Below are 23,042 nucleotides of genomic sequence, written 5' to 3' on the forward strand. Positions count from 1 at the left end.
TTTGGTCAGCTTCCAAAACATTTTCAATGAGTTATGGTTTATTAGTTTTAAGAAAATACCTTAAGTCATGTATATTTGCCCTTATTCATGCATAGGACATGGGAAAGGCAGATACCAGAAGACTTGACCATCTACAGCAAGGATATCTGGTAAGGACTATGTACTATCTCAACTGAGGACTATTATACACAAATAACCTGCACATAGAAGAAACTATTATCTAGTGGGCTGAGAATAGTGAAGCATATGTTTCCTATCCCCACTCTCCAGTCTAAACTAAGAATGTCAGGTAATTGTATCACTGCATTTCAAACCCAGTCTTCTTCTGTATTTTTTGTAATTAACACTACAGCCTCTCCTTACTTAACGACAGAGTTCTGTTCCTAAGACCATGTTGGTAAACGAATTAGTTGCTAAGTGAGGAGCATACTATAAAACTAGTGGGTTTGTGTCAACCATCATTGATATTGTTTTAATGTCACCTTTGCACCATTTATAACATTTCTGGTATATTTTTAAATGTTTATACAGTAGTGTACTGCATATTGTAATAATCAGAATAGAGGAAAACAGCTCTAATATACATTATTTAGGTATGCATACTGGTCAGAGAGCCCGTCATAAGTCCGAGTTGTCGGTAAACGAGTACGTCACTAAGTGAGGAGAGGCTGTATTTGTACAGTATATTAAAAAGCAAAGGACTTTTTTATATACAGCAACAGAGATTTTGTAAGGATTGCCATTATCAAAATTAAGACAATCAAAACTAAGACTTACAATTTAACTTTAAAATCACAAGATATCATACCTTCCTATCTGCAATGTTGGCTCTGTCATAATCACAACACCTTTAAAGCCAGTGCCATTAGTGATGAAAGGCAGTGCCAACATACTATGGTAATTAGACACTAGGATAGCATCCACCTCGGAGAAATCGACCAAGCCTGACGCTGGCGGTACAAACTCTGGTGGAGAGTCTACAAATATTCGGTTCATACACTCGCGAAGCTCCTGGGAAAAAAATAAAATTTAGAAATAAAGTACATAAGTTTAATAGTAAAATATTAAATACTGTACAATTATATTTTCTTTGTAACACAAAGCATACAGTAAAGTCCATATATGCAACCTTTAGGTATCTACTTCCAAAATGTTTCACCTACACAGTAGGCTTCTTTAGTTGAATACAGAGGTGAATAAAGTTGGAGACAGCAGGAGCAGTGGAGAGGTAAGAATAAAGTTGGAGAGTAGTGGAGAGGTAAGAATAAAGTTGGAGACAACAGGAGCAGTGGAGAGGTAAAAGTGACATGATCAGATCTCCTGCCTTGAAGTTTTGCGGTGGCCAGTCCCTCAGTCTTGAGAAGAATTCAACTCCATGATCTCTAATTGACCGAGAGCATGGACATTTGTTTAAATACTGCATTGAAAAATAGGTCCAAGCCTTGAGCTCCAGTAATGCAACTCTCTACAACCCATGTTACAATGAATTCCACTTAAAACTTGTTTTCAGGAATGAACTAAGGCATAAATTCAATGTACAATGTACATTATACATCCACTTGTTACAAATGTGACAAGTTCACCCAAAATGCACTGCAAACTAGTAGCTTTCTTTTGTGCCTAGCAATGCTTTGTTACATGTAAATTACATTACCTGTATACTGCAGAAAAGAGATCTATTATTATCATTAATTATATAATTCATACTTAATATATAACACAAATTATGAATTCAACTTACAAATTCTATGACAAACTTCATGCTCAACAAGTTCACTACTGCATATTCCCTACCTGTGTAATATATTAACAAAAAATGCTTACCCCTTCCAGCTGTGAATCAGCATCACGTGGCACCCAGGTACTGAGATTACTGAGCCTCTGTGATACTACCAGTGGCAGTGGGAGGAAGTGACTCACACTGCTCATGTCTAAGCCACAGTCCAGCATGAGGGTACAACTCTTGAAGGTTACCACGTTGCATGGCTTGTTGGGGTGCCCACTCAAGCAATACTGCAACATATATCATTATACATTCAACTATACACCGACACATCAATCGCCAAGTGGCAAGTCTTTCGCACCTGCTAAGAATTATTTTTCATCAAGCTCAATCATCTGTACATATATCAGTGGCACAGCTATAGGCAGGGAAACAGGGGGGAGGGGGGGAGGAAAGATTTGTTGGGATTTTTAACCAGGAGGGTTAGCCACCCAGGATAACCCAAGAAAGTCGGTGCATCATCAAGGGACTGTCTTATTTCCATTGGGGTCCTCAATCTTGTCCCCCAGGATGCGACCCACATGAGTCGACTAACATCCAGGTACCTACTTGCTAGGTGAACAAGACAACAGGTGTAAGGAAACACGCTAAGTGTTTCCACCTCGCTGGGAATCGAACCCGGACCCTCAGAGTGTGAAGCAAGGTCGTTGCCAGCCAGGCCACAGGGCCTGCATTTCCACCCTTGTCATGGATCAAACCATGAACACTCAGTGTCTGTGGTATGCTATGTATAATAATTTATGTAATTATATTTGTGTGTACCTGTACCTGAATAAACTTACTTGCCGACCAAGCCAGTGGACAACCCTAATGCCTCCAGATGCAAATAATTGTTTTAATAAATTTTTACCACTATATTAACCAATAACCACTAAAGCTCAATAGTTTAAGACATTTCACCTCAATGGGAACAAGTCGCCACCTTTTTTTGGGGTTATCCAAGGTAATTTACACTTGTATGATAATTGTGCTTGTGTGTACCTGTGCATAAACTTATTACACATTCATACTGAAAAAAACGATTTTACGTTTTTTCTCCATTTTATTTTGAAATCCTCTCAAGCTGAAATCCCAACTGAAATTCTAGGCTGTGCCACCACCTCCATTTTACATTATTATTCTAATAATTCTTATTAAAACTTATGGGACATTGAATATTACTAATTTGTGTCTAATATTAGCAATAAAAAAGTGAAATTTTACAGTAAAGTATTAAATTCATGGGGACATGCCAAACTAGTATGAGTTTGTTCAGTGGCTGGGGAATGAGGCCAGAGGGTTTGATCCAAGGAAGGGGAGGTCAAGTACAATTCCTTGGATCAAGAAATCTGTCTGGAGGGGAAAAAAAATTAATTAGTGATTAAGTTTCAAGTGATGAATTACCAGTTTCATTGTTGCTTCTTGATTGATGTTAATGTTGTACCAGTCACCACTACACAGACTGACAGTCTACCTCCCAGTACCCAGGACTGTCAGTCTACCACCCAGTACCTAGGACTGTCAGTCTACCTCCCAGTACCCAGGGCTGTGTCTACCTCCCAGTACCTAGGACTGTCAGTCTACCACCCAGTACCTAGGACTGTCAGTCTACCTCCCAGTACCCAGGACTGTCAGTCTACCTCCCAGTACCCAGGGCTGTCAGTCTACCTCCCAGTACCTAGGACTGTCAGTCTACCTCCCAGTACCTAGGACTGTCAGTCTACCTCCCAGTACCCAGGGCTGTCAGTCTACCTCCCAGTACCTAGGACTGTCAGTCTACCTCCCAGTACCTAGGACAGTCAGTCTACCTCCCAGTACCTAGGACAGTCAGTCTACCTCCCAGTACCTAGGACTGTCAGTCTACCTCCCAGTACCCAGGACAGTCAGTCTACCTCCCAGTACCTAGGACTGTCAGTCTACCTCCCAGTACCCAGGACTGTCAGTCTACCTCCCAGTACCCAGGACTGTCAGTCTACCTCCCAGTACCCAGGACTGTCAGTCTACCTCCCAGTACCTAGGACTGTCAGTCTACCTCCCAGTACCCAGGACTGTCAGTCTACCTCCCAGTACCCAGGACAGTCAGTCTACCTCCCAGTACCTAGGACTGTCAGTCTACCTCCCAGTACCCAGGACTGTCAGTCTACCTCCCAGTACCTAGAGGAAACAGTTCCCAAACCTCAACAACAACTACCAGTCTTAACTCGTCAGTACCGGGAATCTCCACCAGTCATTTCAATTCCCCCCCAGAAAAAATAAAACTCGCTGCGCAGAGAAAGACTTCTGGTGACCAACACCTCGATTAATATTACTGCGTCAAGGGAGGTCAAAAGTCACAAAAAAAAATGGAGACAAGTTTAAGAAATAACGAAGGAAAGAACGCACATCCTCCCTCTACCACGTCTCAGACACTACTAACCCGCGTTTTGTATATGTAGTAATAACGAACCTAAAAAAATAATAGGCCTCAAAAAACAAAAAACGTGAGTAAATTGGTATCAAAATTTGGTTATTTATTATTTAAGTTATTTGAGTTTGAAGAATTTGTGTTTCCAGTGAATATATGGCCTGACAGTGGGTTCTGTCCGAAATGCATTGCACAATTATAGCTTTTTTTTTTTTCATTTAAAAGCGGAAAATATATTATGTAAAATTTATGTAGTGTCATGAAAATTAAATTTTACTTTATTTTACTTTAGTTATTTTTACTTATTACTGTTTTAGGCTCGTCGTCTATTAATGGACGTTAGAACTATTTGCTGCTATTATTATTATTATACTCAAAATTAAGCGGTAAATCTGCAAGGGTCATATAGCGTAAATGATAATAATTATTATTATAATCAAAGCTAAGCGCAAAATAATAATAATAGCCTTGATTATTATAATTACAAAGAAGCGCTAAACCCACTAGGGTCATACAGCAATAATATCCTTGAGAGGATACCTTGATACTGGGAAGGGCTCTTGATTCAAGAAATTGTAGCTACGTTCCTCTTCCTCGCATCAAATCTGGTTATTTCCCCTTCTCCATCCAGGGGAAAGACAAATCCATCTCCTTGGATCAAAAGCCCATCACATGCATCGTCATATCAATTATTATAATCACAGAGAAGCACTAAACCCCTAGGGGTCGTACAGTGCCTGGAGGTACCAGTTTGATCCAAGGAGAGGCCAATTCTTGGGATCAAAAACCCCTTTGAGTGGTCAAATAGGAGGTAGGTCCAATTCCCTGGATCAAGAGCCCCACATTGGTAAATATATAGTGAAGCCTGGAAGGCACTAAGATTGAATTCAAGGACTTAAAGCACACGTTCAATTCCTTGGATCAAGAGCCCTTCCCTAGCATCAAGGATTATTATTATAATCAAGGGGAAGCGCTAAACCCGTAGGATTATACAGCGCCTGTGGGGGGGATGTGGAAGGTATTCAGGCTTAATTCAGGAAACTGGAGCACAGATCCAATTCTCTGAATCAAGAGCCCCTCACCAGCGTCAAGGAGCCTTCCTTGAGGGGCTAGCATCAAGGAACCTTCCTAGGAAGGTCATCCCATCAAGGAAGAACTTGAAATAATGTATTCAAATTGGAAAAGTTTAGATTTAGAAAGGATGTAAGGTAAGGAAGGCCCCACTTTACAGTTCTTCGCTAATACAGCAGTCTTCAGTTATACCCATTCTTCATTTAGACTTAATATGTTCACCACTCACTGTAAGGTGCTACCATCCTGTGATAATAAGTTGGTAGACAGTAACCACCCAGAGTGGTACTACCATCCTGTGATACTAAGTTGGTAGACAATAACCACCCAGGGTGGTACTACCATCCTGTGATACTAAGTTGGTAGACAATAACCACTCAGGGTGGTACTACCATCCTGCCAAGTGAGTGTAACACGGAAACCTGTAATTTTTTTGTGATGGTAGGATTGCTGGTGTCTTTTTCTCTCATAAACATGCAAGATTTCAGGTACGTCTTGCTACCTCTACTTACACTTAGGTCAACTACAGATGCATGTACAAGCATATATATACACACCCCACTGGGTTTTCTTACTATGTAGTTCTTGTTCTTATTTATTTCCACTTATCTCCATGGGGAAATAGAACAAAATTCTTCCTCCACAAACCATGCATGTCGTAAGAGGTGACCAAAATGCTGGTAGTAAGGGGCTAGTAACCCTTTCAGTATATATTACTAAATTTAAAAAGATTAACTTTCATTTTTCTTTTTTTGGGCCACCCTGCCTCAGTGGGATATGGCTGGTGTGTTTAAAGTAAGAAGTAATGTATGTACTGGATATGCAATTTTAAGGCTTGAACTCTATTGCTCACTTAATATATCATAGTGTAAACATGTTATCAGACTTTTATATGCATTTGAAAGTGAAAAAAAGGCTGTTTCACTTTACAGCAATTTTCCCTTTACTGCAGTAGCCCAGAACCTAACCTGCTGTATCAATGGGGCCCTCCTGTTCTAAATTGTCTAAAAATTCACATTCTTTGTAAAGGAAATACGTAAACCAACATTTTCAAATACATTTATTATAAAACATTCATTAGCACGTTACAGTGTCAACGAGTACTATCTCAAACAAATACAGACATCACAGGACAAAACTGAACTTAAAAAAAAAAAAAAAAACGAGCATTACGTTCCTTGCTCTAACTCCAAACTACCTTTGGCTCATGCAATCACTACTATTAATAAACCACATGCGAATGAAGCAATGTGAATGTTTGCAATTAAAAAAAATCCTTTGTGTGGAATGTAACCGATGAGAACAGCATGTGACAAAGTCAAGCCTTAACAACTGAAATGATGAAAATAGTATAAAATACCAACAAATTGATGATTAAGAGACATGCAACAGTTGGGTATTTTTATTGTTGAAATGTTTCACTTATGCAGTAGCCTTCTTCAGTCAAATAGAGAGAATGGATTGAAGGTAAAGATGATTACGTCATCTTTAAGAAGTGACAAGGTAAAGATGATCACATCATTTTTACTGCGTCACTTCTGCTGCCTTCAATCCATTCTCTGTATTTGACTGAATTACAGTGGAACCTTGGTTTTCGTATGCTCTAGTTTGTATGTAAAACTAGAGTTATTCTCCATAAAATGCATTTTTTGTTAATATTTTTTTGGGTGTCTGGAACAGAGTAACTGGATTTATATTATTTCTTATGTGAAACATTGCTTCCGTTTCCATACAATTCGGTTTATTGTCAGACTTTTTCCAAATGGATTAATCACGAAAACCGAGGTTCCACTGTATTATAATCAAAACTAAGTGCTAAACCCACCAGGGTCCTATATGACTGAAGAAGCCTACCACGTAGGCAAAACATTTCAACAATAAAGATACCCAACCACTGCAAATGTGTCTTTTTCATCAACTGAAATGATGTAGAATTAAAAGAAATATTACTTTTATAAACATTCATTCATCCATCAGAAAACACCAGTCAAACTTTGGATTGGACCTGAGTACACAAGATGGCTGATACATAATGATCCTAAGCTAAAAACTGGTGATCACTAAATCATTTCTTTTTTTAAATTAATTCTTGACATGTTTATGATGGAAAAAGAAATCTTGCATGCCACGCTTTTTAAATTTGATCAGTTTCATTATACAGTGGACCCCCGGTATTCGATGGCATTGATATTCGATAAATCCGGTATTCGATGCATTTTAACGCAAAAATTTTGCCTTGGTATCTGATCGAAAACCCGGTATTCGATGTGATTCGTACGAGACGTGTCCACATGTGGCCTGAACTGCCCCGTGTGTGCCAGTGTTTACAAGCCAGCCAGTGTGCGTGCATCTAAGGATACATTCGGTACATTCCCTATTATCACTGTTTTTGGTGCTCGTTTCTGCAAAATAAGTCACCATGGGCCCCAAGAAAGCTTCTAGTGCCAACCCTGTGGTAAAAAGGGTGAGAATGAGTATGGAAATTAAGAAAGATTTTGAAGGGTTTGGGGCTAACATTGAGAAGCCTATGCCAGTTGTGGAATCCATTGTGCCTACTTCCAAAATTAAGGAAATGTATGCAAGGTGGGTTGAACTACAAACCTTTATGGATGAAAATTACCCTAACACAGCTATTGCAAGCCGTGCTGGTAACTATCACAATGACAATGTTGTGGGCCATTTTGGACAATTCGTAAAGGAACAGGAGGTACAGAGCTCTATGGACAGATTTGTTGTGCGACAGAGGTCCAGTGACTCTCTTTTAATGCCTAGTGGCATTAAAAGAAGGGAAGTAATCCCGGAAAAGGACTTGCTACTTCAAGTCCTAATGGAAGGGGATTCCCCTTCTAAACAGTAACAACTTCGACACTCTCCCCTCCTCCCATCCCATCAATCATCACCAGATCTTCATTAAAGGTAACTGTCAATTATTCTATTGTTATTGTAATTATTCTATTGCATTAAACTCAGTATTTCATGTGGTAAAATTTCTTTTTTTCATACTTTTGGGTGTCTTGCACGGATTAATTTGATTTCCATTATTTCTTATGGGGAAAATTGATTCGGTTTTCGATATTTTCGGTATTCAATGAGCTCTCAGGAACGGATTAATATGGAATACCGGGGATCCACTGTATATATAAAAAAATTACAAGACAAAACACTAGCCAAGTAGTACTTTGACTACGATATGAAATCTTACCATATTTTTTTCTTTGTCTTTTAAAAAGTAAAGCCATCCAACAGTGAGATGAACAAGATATATAATAATCATTTTGTGCCAATATATCAAATTACCATTACATGGATAATAATGTTCAAAATATCATATAAATTCATTCAATCTCTATCTTGCCAGACGTGTGCTGACAAAAATGTTCAGAACTTGCAATTCAGTATGTGTTTCCTTCTTTGGGTCACCCTGCCTTGGCAGGAAATGGTCATTGAAGAAAAAAAAAAAAAAATTATATTACTAAATAGCACAAAAGACATTACAGAATCCTCATTTTAATAGCTGCTAAGAAATCTTTTATATTTAAAGTAAATACTCACAAACGAACACAATGTACTCACAGTGTTCCCAAACTTTGTAACGAAACTCTCTGAAATTTTACAGGAAGATACGGTAATGCAACATTTTATACACACTGCAGTACATTGTACTACAGTACAATGTTTAATGAAAATAATGTAAAAGAAATGCAAATACCAGCATCTGTACTTTTTTTTTTTTTGGCAACTTCCACTGACATTTATAAATTGATGAAAATGTTTGCTAATATAGCCATCAATAATGCTTTCACTCAAATGAATTTGTACAGGCAAAATTTTTTTATTAAATTTATTAAATTTAATAAAAATTTATTAAATTTTTTTACACGTTTGATCTTTACTCCTTCAATTAGCTTGAGGAAAAAATTTTGTTTATAAATTGATGATTCAGTATTTTACCGTGTTCTGCAACACAATATGAATCTAAAATGAATTACTCGTGAAAAATTTGCTCAACTTTTGAAGGTAAAATGCAGCATGAGTCAGCAATTCTCCTTCACAGTATACAAAGATAAATAATGATAATGAGAGAGACTCATAATACAGTTTGAGATCCACTTGTACTTTATTTGCTGCATTATAAAAGAATAAGACAAACTCTTTCACCTATTAGCAACAAGATCTTCCACAAAATACAAGATTTGTAAAATTATACACATCAAATCAGAAGCTATATGGTGAATCTTCAATACTGAGCACTAGACCAGCCCTATTTTAAATTTTTCATGATCTATGGGCTCATCCATTATAAAATTTTATCAATTTACCCAGTAGGGACCTTATTAAATTCTTCCCAAATTTACCCACCCCCTTTGCTAGTAATGTGAGAACCCTAAATTCAGGCATTTACAAAGTAGGTACAGAAGTATTTTTTTTTTAACAAAACTTATGAAAATTGTATTGTATCTACTTCCACAACCACTCCTATAAAATTAACCAAATTGACAAGTTTATTCTGTTTTCTTCTTTCGTCTTCCACGGCCATCTTGAGCACTGCCAGCCCTCTTTCCTGACTTCATGTACAGCCCTCGGGGTCTGCCTTTCTTTCTCTCTGCTCGTTCTTTTTCTTCTAACTCTTGATTTTCACGTTCAATGAGAGTAATTAGTGTGTTGCACCGACGCTGGAGCTCCAGTGCTGTTCTACTCTTAATAAACCAATCAAAACGGAATTGTGGTGCAGATCTGAAAAAAACAAGAAAAAACAATCACACATTAAAATTACGTACTATATAAAATAAACCTTTGTCTCTATAATGCACAACATTTTTGCATTCTTTCTACTGCAATTTCAACCAAAAACAAAATATTTACATTACAGCCTCTCCTCACTTAACGATGGAGTTCCGTTCCTAAGACCACATCGGTAAACAAATTCGTCGCCAAGTGATGAGCATACTATAATAGTAGTGGGTTTGTATCAACCATCTTTCTTGTTGTTTTAATGTTACCTTTGTACCATTTATAACATTTTGGGTATATTTTTAAATGTTTATACACTAATGTACTGTATATTATCATAAACAGAATAGAGGAAATAAGCTCTATTATACATTATTTAGGCATGCATACTGGTCAGAGCCTGTCTTAAGCCTGAGTCGTCGGTAAATGAGTATGTCGCTAAGTGAGGAGAGGCTGTATTATAAAAAAAAAAAAAAAAAAAAAAAAAAAAAAAAAAAAAAAAAAAAAAAAAAAAAAAAGGCTGGAGGCAAGTTACCCATTTCAACATCACAAAGGAAAATATTCAAATAACACTCCTGTTGATGAATTACACTTGTGCAACACTTGGATATCTTTATTGTGGAAACATTTCACCAACTAGTGGCTTCCTCAGTCCAACACAGAGAAGACTGATTATCTCAAACTCCTCCTGATCTTCAACCATTCTTGTCTATATTGGACTACGGAAGCCACTGGTTGGCAAAATGTTTCCACAATAAAGATGCCCAAGTGTTACACCGGTGTCTAATTCATCAACCTGTTGGTTCTCTGAACCAATTATCTACAGTTCTCTTGTTAATGGTTCTTGCCTCTTGCCACTCACAAAATGTTATATGACATTGTTCTGTCAACCTCAAACATCACACTGCCATTTTAATGACCTTTACTATTACACTTTTTTTGTTTTTACCCTTTGATTTCTCATGCCTTTATCAGGTATTTTTCACTTGGCACAGTTTCTGCTGAGGTAATACAACCATTATAAAGCAAATACTGGATAAATTCTAAAGGGTGAATAACTTAATTCTTTTCTGATACATCAATCATTTCCTATCAGACGGAGTGATTAAGTAAGACACATGCAACACCTGGGTATCTAGATTTGAAATATGCTTCATCCACCAGGAGTTTTATCGATCTAATAGAGAGACATGAGAATGTAGACTTGTATGGAAGAATTCAAAGAGGTGGAAGTGATGAAATAATAATAGATGGAATAAGCATTGGCAGGGTTTATAGAAATGTAATTTGCTGGTTATGGAAGTAATGGTCAGCTGTGATGTACGATGGAAATTATGATGAGTGATGATGGATGATGATTACTTTGTCATCGTCATTCATCATCACTCATCATCTACATCATCGTACATCAAAGCTAACAATTTAATGTACGTCTTAGTAGTAGTAGTAGTTGTATTCGTAGTGTTAACTGTTGTTGCAGTTGTCACTGAAATTGTAGTAATCGTAGTTGTCATAGTCATCACCGTAGTAGCAGTCACCAAATTTATAGTGGTGATGGTAGTAGTAGTGACTAATGATCATACTGCCTCACCTAACAGCAGCTCTCAACTCCTCATAGACATTCTCCTTATCAAAGCCCAGTTTGTGTAGCATACACACAAGAAAGCGATCCTCCTCTTCTGTATAGTTTTTCCCTTTGTTAGTTCCGTAAGAGATTCGGAGTTGGTGGAACGGCGCTCGGTATCGAGCCATCTGCAAGGAATAAAATTACTTACTAAAAATCAGCTAATGCAGCTTCTATAAACTTTTCACTAAAGAGAAAAAATACTCATTTCAAGAGTTATACAATAACATGCCATCATGTGGCCTACATGACCAGCATGAAATAAGAAGTTTATTTGACAAGATACACCAGTTAAACTGTCATTAGTCAGCTAGTGAATGCCAATATTTTGCTACTTTTATCATTACAACCAATTATTATAAGAAAAATAACAGAACTCAACAACAAAACACATTAACATTCATTAATCAACCTTCTCACCTTAGCATCAAGAGCCTTTTTAATTGATGCCCTTCTCTGAATTTTTGCCTCGCCCCTTTCAATTTGTGCTAGAATTCGATCACAATCTTGAAGCTCTGAACAGCGCTCCCAAAACACCGCAGAATATTCCATCACCTCATCAGGCGTTTTACCCTCGACTTCCTGAAACAATAACAAATACACATTCAGATTAAAAATATTTATGTTCAACAAGCAAATATACTATATGGATTATGAAGCCATACAGCAAACATTTTATGTTTAGCCCTAAAATTAACATTTTAGGTCCCACTTTAAAACTAGATTTTATTTCCAACAGCAAAACAGGAATTTTATATCTAAGCCATAAATTAAAGGTCATGAACCATCTCTAATTCAATGAGATATGGTATAATATTTTATTTTAAAAACAGCCATTTCCCACCAAGGAAAAAGGAACTGAATGAAGAATCCAAATTTTTTTTATTCCTTTTCAGTAATTACATTCAAGAAAAAAAAAATTGATAAGGAGGTTTTTGGATAAATCAGACAGATACATTAGAGATGAAATTATTCATTGTACAGTGCTTACCTTGGCAATGTTTTCGATATCATCTCGACCAAACTTCTCATTGGCCTTGATAAACTGGTTAAAGTCTCGCTTACTCCAGTTGAGGAAGCCTTGTGTGAGCAGACTGTCCCGCTCCTCCATCTCCTCTTCTGTAACTGGTTCTGCTTCATCGATTTTCTGTTGCTCCTCTTTCTGTATACGAGCAGCTTCTCCCATAAACTCAGGATTCTTTGGAACCTGCAACACAAGGTTGTGTCACTCACAATACTGAAGCATAGATTACCACATTCACTGTATATACAGTAGGACCCCCGTATCCATGGGGGATACATTCCAAGGATCTGCCGTGGATACCAAAACCGCGAATAGTAGCAAACCCTTTAAAGTTTAACTGATAAATTATGCACAATTAGTAGAGAATTCCTAGGTAGTAGGTTGGTAGACAGCAACCGCCAAGGGAGGTACTACCGTCCTGCCGAGTGAGTGTAAAATGAAATCCTCTAATTATTTTACATGATGATAGAATTGCTGGTGTCTTTTGTCTGTCTCATAAACGTAAGAACATAGGAATGGAGGAACACTGCATAAGACCTACTGGCCCATACAAGGCAAGTCCTTATCAAAACCACCCCTACCCTAAACTACCCAAGAGTTTACTCCTGTACCCACAACACCAAACAAACCCAGCTCCTTCCACTCATACATTTGTCCAATCTCTTTTAAAAGCTGCCCAAGGTCCTAGCCTCAATCACCCTACTCGGAAGACCGTTCCACACATGCAAGATTTCAGGCACAACTTGCTACTTCTACTTACACTTAGGTCACACTACTCATGTATGTACAACCATCTATATACACACCCCTCTGGGTTTTCTTCTATTTTCTTACTATTTCCTATTCTTGTTGATTTCCTCTTATCTCCATGGGAAAGTGGAACAGAATTCTTCCTTTGTAAGCCATGCATGTCATAAGAGGCGGCTACAATACCAGGAGCAAGGGGTCAGTAACCCTTTCTCCTGTATACATTACTAAAGTTAAAGAGAAACTTTTTTTTTTTTTTTTTTGGGGGGGGGGGGGGGGCACCCTTCCTCAGAGGGATACAGCCAGTTTGTTGAAAGAGAGAAATAGAGAATTATTACTTTTTCACTGATGGGCTTTGAAAAACTGTCAGCTTCTCTACTTTTGTACTTTGGGGCAATTAATATGCAAAATTAAGAGGTATTTTTAGGACAGTAAACCATGGATAACTGAAATCGTGGATCCTGAATCAGTGGATACAGGCGTTCTATGGTATATATTTTTGCAATGCATTTAAATGTCTTTAGAAGCTGTTAATCCAAAATTGTTTGGCATAATTAACCCTTAACAGCACAGCAGAAGGAAGACAAGGGGGTAGGGAAGAGTTAGCTGTGACATTTCTGTGAAGGCAGGTAGAGTTAGATATGACATTTCTATGATCGCGGGGAGAATTAGCTGTGACATTTCTGTTTGGGTTTGGGATATTGGCAGTTTGGAGGGATATGTTGTGTATCTTTATATGTGTATGCTTCTAAACTGTTGTATTCTGAGCACCTCTGCAAAAACAGTGATAATGTGTGAGTGTGGTGAAAGTGTTGAATGATGATGAAAGTATTTTCTTTTTGGGGATTTTCTTTCTTTTTTGGGTCACCCTGCCTCGGTGGGAGACGGCCAACTTGTTGAAAAAAAAAAAAAAATTCTGTGATGGCAGGGAGAGTTAGCTATGACATTTCTGTGATGGCAGGGAGAATTAGCTGTGACATTTCTGTGATGGCAGGGAGAGTTAGCCATGACATTTCTGTGTTGGCAGGAAGAGTTAGCTATGATATTTCTATGATGGCAGGGAGAGTTAGCTGTGACATTTCTGTGATGGCAGGGAGAGTTAGCTATGACATTTCTGTGATGGCAGGGAGAGTTAGCTATGACATTTCTGTGATGGCAGGGAGAGTTAGCTGTGACATTCCTGTGATGGCAATGAGAGTTAGCTATGACATTTCTGTGATGGGAGGGAGAGTTAGCCATGACATTTCTGTGATGGCAGGGAGAGTTAGCTGTGACATTCCTGTGATGGCAATGAGAGTTAGCTATGACATTTCTGTGATGGGAGGGAGAGTTAGCTGTGACATTTCTATGATGGCAGGGAGAGTTAGCTGTGACATTTCTGTGATGGCAGGGAGAGTTAGCTACGACATTTCTGTTGTGGCAAACTCACTGTACACAAATTTGAAAACATTATCAATTCTTTAACTAAGGAAGTTTTAAAACATGTATGTTCATTACAAAAATTATTGTCAAATACCAATATTTTATTTAAATCACAATGAGCAAACCCTTGACAAATAAACAGCAAAGTACAAAGACTAAAACAATTTTTAAGCAAGAATAGGAGGACCCAGTCTAAGTACGTATTCATGCAAGTAATTACTGTTCAATAACAAAGATACCCAACCTTACTTATCAACTTGTCAGTATTTTATATAACTTTCAATATAACTATCAATCAATTTATAATACGTACTCTGCGCTGAACCTTATCAATAAACTGTGCATTCTTATAAACCAACACTTAAGCCAGTTTACCCTGCTCTAATAGCAATTAAGCTAATAATAAGGAATTGGCATAAAAAACCCATGAGACATAAAACAAATGTTAGGACGATGTGACTATCTACAGTACATCCACATTTAAAAATATAACTTAAAACTTCAATATAAATGTTTTTTCCAATGCACCAGCCTTATTGTACTGAGACAGGGCGACCGACAGAAAAAACAAAAGTTTTCCTTGTATATTTAGTAATTTATACAGGAAAAGAGGTTACTAGCCTCAATTATAAATGTAAATTAATCTTATAGCTATCTCTTTCTAGATCCTATAAGGAAACCACTCACCTTGTAGCTAACAGTCTTCCGGTAATAGTAGATCTCCTTATCCAGCAGCTCAAATAATCTCGGAGGGAAGAACTGGAAGTCTTGTACCACTGGCTGCTTGGGTGGTCGAGGCGCCTGCAGATACACAATATATTTAACAAAACTGTCAATAAAGCAAATTGAAATTTATTAATGCATCTTCAAATATGTCATTACAAAACACAGTAAAGTTTTTATTTCATGTAGTAATAGGGGAGAGTGGATGGCTGGTAATGCAACCGTGGTGGCAGAAACAAGATTATTGTGCCAAGAATTTAATAAGACCATTCTGAGAAGAATACACCGTGTTGTTTCCAGATCAACTGAACTGGCAGATTTTGTTCTGTATTTACAGTATGTTAAACCAAGGTCAATTAATTGAAGGTTTACTGTACGTAAAATGCATAAATACTGTTAATTTTTAAATAAAGTAGTAGCAATTACTTCATTATTATTATTATTATTATTATTATTAATATTATAAGATGAACTTTCCTCATTTAAAACTACTCACAGTACAGTATAAAAGATCAATAAAAAAAAACGAGTCTCCAGCATTTTAAGACTAACTACAATAAATGCTTTGAAGACATGACAATGTATGTATTGTATGTACAGTATACAGTGGACCCCCGGTTTACGATCAGCTCCCAATGCGACCCATTATGTAAGTGTATTTATGTAAGTGCGTTTGTATTTGTATGTTTGGGGGTCTGAAATTGATTAATCTAATTCACAATATTCCTTATGGGAACAAATTCGGTCAGTACTAGCACCTGAACATACTTCTGGAATGAAATAATATCGTGAACCGGGGGTCCACTGTATTTACTTACTATTCATGCTTTTTTTAACACACCTGCCATCTCCCATTGAGGTAGGATGACCCAATAAAAAAGAAAAAGCTCCATCACCACTCACTCAATCACTGTCTTGCCAGAAGCTGATAACACAGTTCAGATGCTCCTCCAAACTGCACTATCTCCACCCCACCAGATTGCAAGCACTGTACATCTCACCTCCAGGACTCAAGTTCAGCTAACTGGTTATCCTGAATCCATTCATAAATGTTACCCTGCTAGCACTCCAACAGTCCTTCAAGTCATGAAAACCACTTACCTCCACTCACTCCTATCTAACATGCTCAACCCAAGCCTGTTGGATGTCCAACCTCCTTTATCATAGGTAAAAATAACCAAAGAAAAAGGGATAATAAATTTGGTTAGCAATGCCTGAACCAAAGTCTAACAAATGTAGGAAAAAAAAAAAGGCAGGTAAAGAATGTAAATATACATGAGACATGCCACTGTAGGATAATAAGGATATAAGTAAGAGGAAGAAATTTGTAATGAAGCCGAGAGAAAGATTAGATTTGGTTTCTGTGAGCTTAATTAAGAAAAACAGAGGATTATAAAAGATAGGAAATGAGGACTAGAACTAGAATTAATACGTGAGAAAGGGAAAGTTTGCTATGGACATGGATGAGAATATTAAGATGTTTATCACAAATGATGAAACAAAAATTTAACAAGCGCTAAAGTGACAAGTCTTAGACCATATCCAAAGCAAATGGTGATGCAAACAGGGTTTGCAATAATTCACACACACAAAAAAAAAATTGTTTTATCCTAGGAGGAAAAGGAGTCACATGGCTTATGCAAAATAGAAAACATGATGTCTGAGTCAGAGTTCACTGGAGAAATGCAGGGATTGAAGCTCATAACAGGTAGGTATGAAAAGCCTCTTTCAAGATCTCCAAGAATAATTTTTTCCTGTTGAAAATGCCAGAACTTGTAACTAAAAAAAAATGTAAAGTATTTAGGGAAACAATGCAAGGTACATGCGGCTTGAAAGGGAAAGGTAGACACTGACTTCATGCCCAGATTAAAATTCCACCTACAGCCTACTAGGCAGAAAAGCAAGCCAATGCAATGCTCTCCCACAGATTTAATATATATATATATTTTTTTTTTATCACACTGGCCGATTCCCACCAAGGCAGGGTGGCCCGAAAAAGAAAAACTTTCACCATCATTCACTCCATCACTGTCTTGCCAGAAGGGTGCTTTACACTACAGTTTTTAAACTGCAACATTAACACCCCTCCTTCAGAGTGCAGGCACTGTACTTCCCATCTCCAGGACTCAAGTCCGGCCTGCCGGTTTCCCTGAACCCCTTCATAAATGGTTACTTTGCTCACGCTCCAACAGCATGTCAAGTATTAAAAACCATTTGTCTCCATTCACTCCTATCAAACACGCTCACGCATGCCTGCTGGAAGTCCAAGCCCCTCGCACACAAAACCTCCTTTACCCCCTCCCTCCAACCTTTCCTAGGCCGACCCCTACCCCGCCTTCCTTCCACTACAGACTGATACACTCTTGAAGTCACTCTGTTTCGCTCCATTCTCTCTACATGTTCGAACCACCTCAACAACCCTTCCTCAGCCCTCTGGACAACAGTTTTGGTAATCCCGCACCTCCTCCTAACTTCCAAACTACGAATTCTCTGCATTATATTCACACCACACATTGCCCTTAGACATGACATCTCCACTGCCTCCAGCCTTCTTCTCGCTGCAACATTCATCACCCATGCTTCACACCCATATAAGAGCGTTGGTAAAACTATACTCTCATACATTCCCCTCTTTGCCTCCAAGGACAAAGTTCTTTGTCTCCACAGACTCCTAAGTGCACACTCACCCTTTTCCCCTCATCAATTCTATGATTCACCTCATCTTTCATAGACCCATCCACTGACACGTCCACTCCCAAATATCTGAATACAGGTCTCCCTCAACATTCGCGAGGGTTAGGAGATCAAGAGCCTCGCGAATGTTGAAAAACCGTGAATGTTTGGTGCCCCAATATATTGTAGGGAAATATAATACAATACTGCTTCCTTAACTTGTTGAACCATGAACAATCATAAAATACATGAAAACGTCGTAAATTGTACTAAATACTGTATATGCATGTTATGTTTTACTAACATGTATGTTATTAAATACCACAGACTCCTCCACTGCCTCCATCAATGCCTCCACCACTTCCTCAACCACTGCGAGTCCCTACTACCCTCCCTCCGAGACCCGCAACTGGCAGCCAGCCCTCCCACCACTCAGTGTGGTGAGTGTTTTGTTTGTTCATTATTTGCTATTAAACTACAGTATAAATAATGTAAACCCATTCATGACTGCATATTGGAATGGCTATTCAGAAAGGTATTGGACGGTGACATCATGTGTTTACTCTTGAACACAGCAAAGAATCAAACATTTCTGCTTCTGCTAATAATAACAATAGTAGTAGTAATAATAATAATAACAATAATAATAATAATAATAATAATACGATATAATTGAAGAAGGAAATTGTACAAAAATACGAGGGAGTGGTTGACACATCGTCAGTGTGGCTTTGTTTATGCTGGAGTGAACATTAGTCTCCCTGCTCTTCCAAACATTTCACAATAATTCAGCAGTTGAGGCAGTGGTATTTAATAACATATATGTTATAAATAATAATAGTACATATTATTAATAACATGTATGTTATTAAATACCACTGCCTCAACAGCTGCCTCAACCACTGCCTCAATCGCTGCCTCACCCACTGCCTCAATCACTGCCTCAATCGCTGCCTCACCCACTGCCTTAATCGCTGCCTTAACAGCTGCCTCAACCACTGCCTCAACAGCTGCCTCAACCACTGCCTCAATCGCTGCCTCAACAGCTGCCTCAACCACTGCCTCAATCGCTGCCTCAACAGCTGCCTCAATTGCTGCCTCAACAGCTGCTTTACCCACTGCCTCAATCACTGCCTCAACAGCTGCCTCAACAGCTGCCTCAACCACTGCCTCAATCGCTGTCTCAACAGCTGCCTCACCCACTGCCTCAATTGCTGCCTCAACAGCTGCCTCACCCACTGCCTCAATCGCTCCCTCAACAGCTGCCTCACCCACTGCCTCAATCGCTGCCTCAACAGCTGCATCACCCACTGCCTCAATCGCTGCCTCAACAGCTGCCTCACCCACTGCCTCAATCGCTGCCTCAACAGCTGCCTCAACCACTGCCTCAATCGCTGCCTCAATCGCTGCCTCAACAGCTGCCTCACCCACTGCCTCAATCGCTGCCTCCTCAACAGCTGCCTCAACCACTGCCTCAATCGGTCTCAACAGCTGCCTCACCCACTACCTCAATCGCTGCCTCAACAGCTGCCTCACCCACTGCCTCAATCGCTGCCTCAACAGCTGCCTCAATCGCTGCTTCAACAGCTGCCTCAACCACTGCCTCAATCGCTGCCTCAACAGCTGCCTCAACCACTGCCTCAATCACTGCCTCAACAGCAGCCTCATCCACTGCCTCAATCGCTGCCTCAACCACTGCCTCTACCACTCCAGTCACACTCAATCTACAAGCACCAAACACAATGAATTATTGTGAAATGTTTGGAAGAGCACGGAGACTAATGTTCACTCCAGCATAAACAAAGTCACACTGACGATGTGTCAACCACTCCCTCGTATTTTTGTACAACTTCCTTCTTCAATTATATCGTATTTATTATTATTATTATTATTATTGTTATTATTATTATTATTTTTATTATTATTATTATTACTATTGTTATTATTAGCAGTAGCAGAAATGTTTGATTCTTTGCTGTGTTCAAGAGTAAACACATGATGTCACCGTCTAATACCTGTCCGAATAGCCATTCCAATATGCAGTCAAGAATGGGTTTACATTATTTATACTGTAGTTTAATAACAAATAATGAACAAACAAAACACTCACCACACTGAGTGGTGGGAGGGCTGGCTGCCAGTTGCGGGGGTTGGTGGGAGGGTAGTAGGGACTCGCAGGTGGCGGGAAACTTGAATATGATTTGGCGGCTGGGAATTTGGCGGTTGGGAATTCGCGAATGTGTGAAGCCCGCGAAAGCTGAAAACGTGAATGTTGAGGGAGACCTGTACATTCACCTCCTCCATACTCTCTCCCTCCAATCTGATATCCAATCTTTCATCACCTAATCTTTTTTCTATCCTCATAACCTTACTCTTTCCTGTATTCACTTTTAATTTTCTTCTTTTGCACACCCTACCAAATTCATCCACCAATCTCTGCAACTTCTCTTCAGAATCTCCCAAGAGCACAGTGTCATCAGCAAAGAGCAACTGTGACAACTCCCATTTTATGTGTGATTCTTTATCTTTTAACTCCACGCCTCTTGCCAAGGCCCTCGCATTTACTTCTCTTACAACCCCATCTATAAATATATTAAACAACCACGGTGACATCACACATCCTTGTCTAAGGCCTACTTTTACTGGGAAATAATTTCCCTCTTTCCTACACACTCTAACTTGAGCCTCACTATCCTCGTAAAAACTCTTCACTGCTTTCAGTAACCTACCTCCTACACCATACACTTGCAACATCTGCCAAACTGTCCCCCTATCCACCCTGTCATACGCCTTTTCCAAATCCATAAATGCCACAAAGACCTCTTTAGCCTTATCTAAATACTGTTCACTTATATGTTTCACTGTAAACACCTGGTCCACACACCCCCTACCTTTCCTAAAGCCTCCTTGTTCATCTGCTATCCTATTCTCCGTCTTACTCTTAATTCTTTCAATAATAACTCTACCATACACTTTACCAGGTATACTCAACAGACTTATCCCCCTATAATTTTTGCACTCTCTTTTGTCCCCTTTGCCTTTATACAAAGGAACTACGCATGCTCACTGCCAATCCCTAGGTACCTTACCCTCTTCCATACATTTATTAAATAATTGCACCAACCACTCCAAAACTATATCCCCACCTGCTTTTAACATTTCTATCTTTATCCCATCAATCCCGGCTGCCTTACCCCCTTTCATTTTACCTACTGCCTCACGAACTTCCCCCACACTCACAACTGGCTTTTCCTCACTCCTACAAGATGTTATTCCTCCTTGCCCTATACACGAAATCACAGCTTCCCTATCTTCATCAACATTTAACAATTCCTCAAAATATTCCCTCCACCTTCCCAATACCTCTAACTCTCCATTTAATAACTCTCCTCTCCTATTTTTAACTGACAAATCCATTTGTTCTCTAGGCTTCCTTAACTTGTTAATCTCACTCCAAAACTTTTTCTTATTTTCAACAAAATTTGTTGATAACATCTCACCCACTCTCTCATTTGCTCTCTTTTTACATTGCTTTACCACTCTCTTAACCTCTCTCTTTTTCTCCATATACTCTTCCCTCCTTGCATCACTTCTACTTTGTAAAAACTTCTCATATGCTAACTTTTTCTCCCTTACTACTCTCTTTACATCATCATTCCACCAATCGCTCTTCTTCCCTCCCGCACCCACTTTCCTGTAACCACAAACTTCTGCTGAACACTCTAACACTACATTTTTAAACCTACCCCATACCTCTTCGACCCCATTGCCTATGCTCTCATTAGCCCATCTATCCTCCAATAGCTGTTTATATTTTACCCTAACTGCCTCCTCTTTTAGTTTATAAACCTTCACCCCTCTCTTCCCTGATGCTTCTATTCTCCTTGTATCCCATCTACCTTTTACTCTCAGTGTAGCTACAACTAGAAAGTGATCTGATATATCTGTGGCCCCTCTATAAACATGTACATCCTGAAGTCTACTCAACAGTCTTTTATCTACCAATACATAATCCAACAAACTACTGTCATTTCGCCCTACATCATATCTTGTATACTTATTTATCCTCTTTTTCTTAAAATATGTATTACCTATAACTAAACCCTTTTCCATACAAAATTCAATCAAAGGGCTCCCATTATCATTTACACCTGGCACCCCAAACTTACCTACCACACCCTCTCTAAAAGTTTCTCCTACTTTAGCATTCAAGTCCCCTACCACAATTACTCTCTCACTTGGTTCAAAGGCTCCTATACATTCACTTAACATCTCCCAAAATCTCTCTCTCTCCTTTACATTCCTCTCTTCTCCAGGTGCATACACGCTTATTATGACCCACTTCTCGCATCCAACCTTTACTTTAATCCACATAATTCTTGAATTTACACATACATATTCTCTTTTCTCCTTCCATAACTGATCCTTCAACATTACTGCTACCACTTCCTTTGCTCTAACTCTCTCAGATACTCCAGATTTAATCCCATTTATTTCCCCCCACTGAAACTCCCCTACCCCCTTCAGCTTTGTTTCGCTTAGGGCCAGGACATCCAACTTCTTTTCATTCATAACATCAGCAATCATCTGTTTCTTGTCATCTGCACTACATCCACGCACATTCAAGCATCCCAGTTTTATAAAGTTTTTCTTCTTCTCTTTTTTAGTAAATGTCTACAGGAGAAGGGGTTACTAGCCCATTGCTCCCGGCATTTTAGTCGCCTCATACGACACGCATGGCTTACGGAGGAAAGATTCTTTTCCACTTCCCCATGGACAATAGAAGAAATAAAGAAGAACAAGAGCTATTTAGAAAGATAAATTTCCCAACAAATCCCCTGCACAATGAACTCTTACCTAA

General features: G+C 38.8%; 2 protein-coding genes across 6 annotated transcripts in view; both read right to left on the minus strand.

Annotated features, from left to right (window-relative positions):
• IntS9 (integrator complex subunit 9) overlaps positions 1 to 3,307 on the minus strand; it is a 41,112-nt gene extending 37,805 nt beyond the window's left edge. Inside the window, exons 1-3 of one of the 2 annotated variants that reach the window (XM_053788703.2) lie at positions 3,167 to 3,307; positions 1,825 to 2,013; positions 809 to 1,011 (exon numbers count right to left, since the gene is read on the minus strand). In XM_053788703.2, coding sequence (XP_053644678.1) covers positions 809 to 1,011; positions 1,825 to 2,013; positions 3,167 to 3,175 — 401 coding nt within the window. In that variant the 5' untranslated portion in view covers positions 3,176 to 3,307. Of the gene's footprint in view, positions 1 to 808; positions 1,012 to 1,824; positions 2,023 to 3,166 lie in introns of those variants that run through there. The other variant, XM_070104089.1, reaches the window with a different exon arrangement.
• A 5,379-nt stretch (positions 3,308 to 8,686) lies between these two features.
• The window catches only part of LOC128697146 (chromatin-remodeling complex ATPase chain Iswi-like), a 75,994-nt gene continuing 61,638 nt past the window's right edge, over positions 8,687 to 23,042 (minus strand). For 3 of the 4 annotated variants that reach the window (XM_070104093.1, XM_070104092.1, XM_070104091.1), the window contains 5 exons: positions 15,473 to 15,586; positions 12,584 to 12,799; positions 12,013 to 12,174; positions 11,560 to 11,720; positions 9,599 to 9,971 (listed from right to left, as the gene is read on the minus strand). In XM_070104093.1, the coding sequence (XP_069960194.1) occupies positions 9,740 to 9,971; positions 11,560 to 11,720; positions 12,013 to 12,174; positions 12,584 to 12,799; positions 15,473 to 15,586 (885 nt within the window). In that variant the 3' untranslated portion in view covers positions 9,599 to 9,739. Of the gene's footprint in view, positions 9,972 to 11,559; positions 11,721 to 12,012; positions 12,175 to 12,583; positions 12,800 to 15,472; positions 15,587 to 23,042 lie in introns of all 4 variants that reach the window. The other variant, XM_070104090.1, reaches the window with a different exon arrangement.

This window comes from Cherax quadricarinatus, chromosome 89 (assembly GCF_038502225.1).
Source record: "Cherax quadricarinatus isolate ZL_2023a chromosome 89, ASM3850222v1, whole genome shotgun sequence".
Lineage (NCBI taxonomy): Eukaryota > Metazoa > Arthropoda > Malacostraca > Decapoda > Parastacidae > Cherax > Cherax quadricarinatus.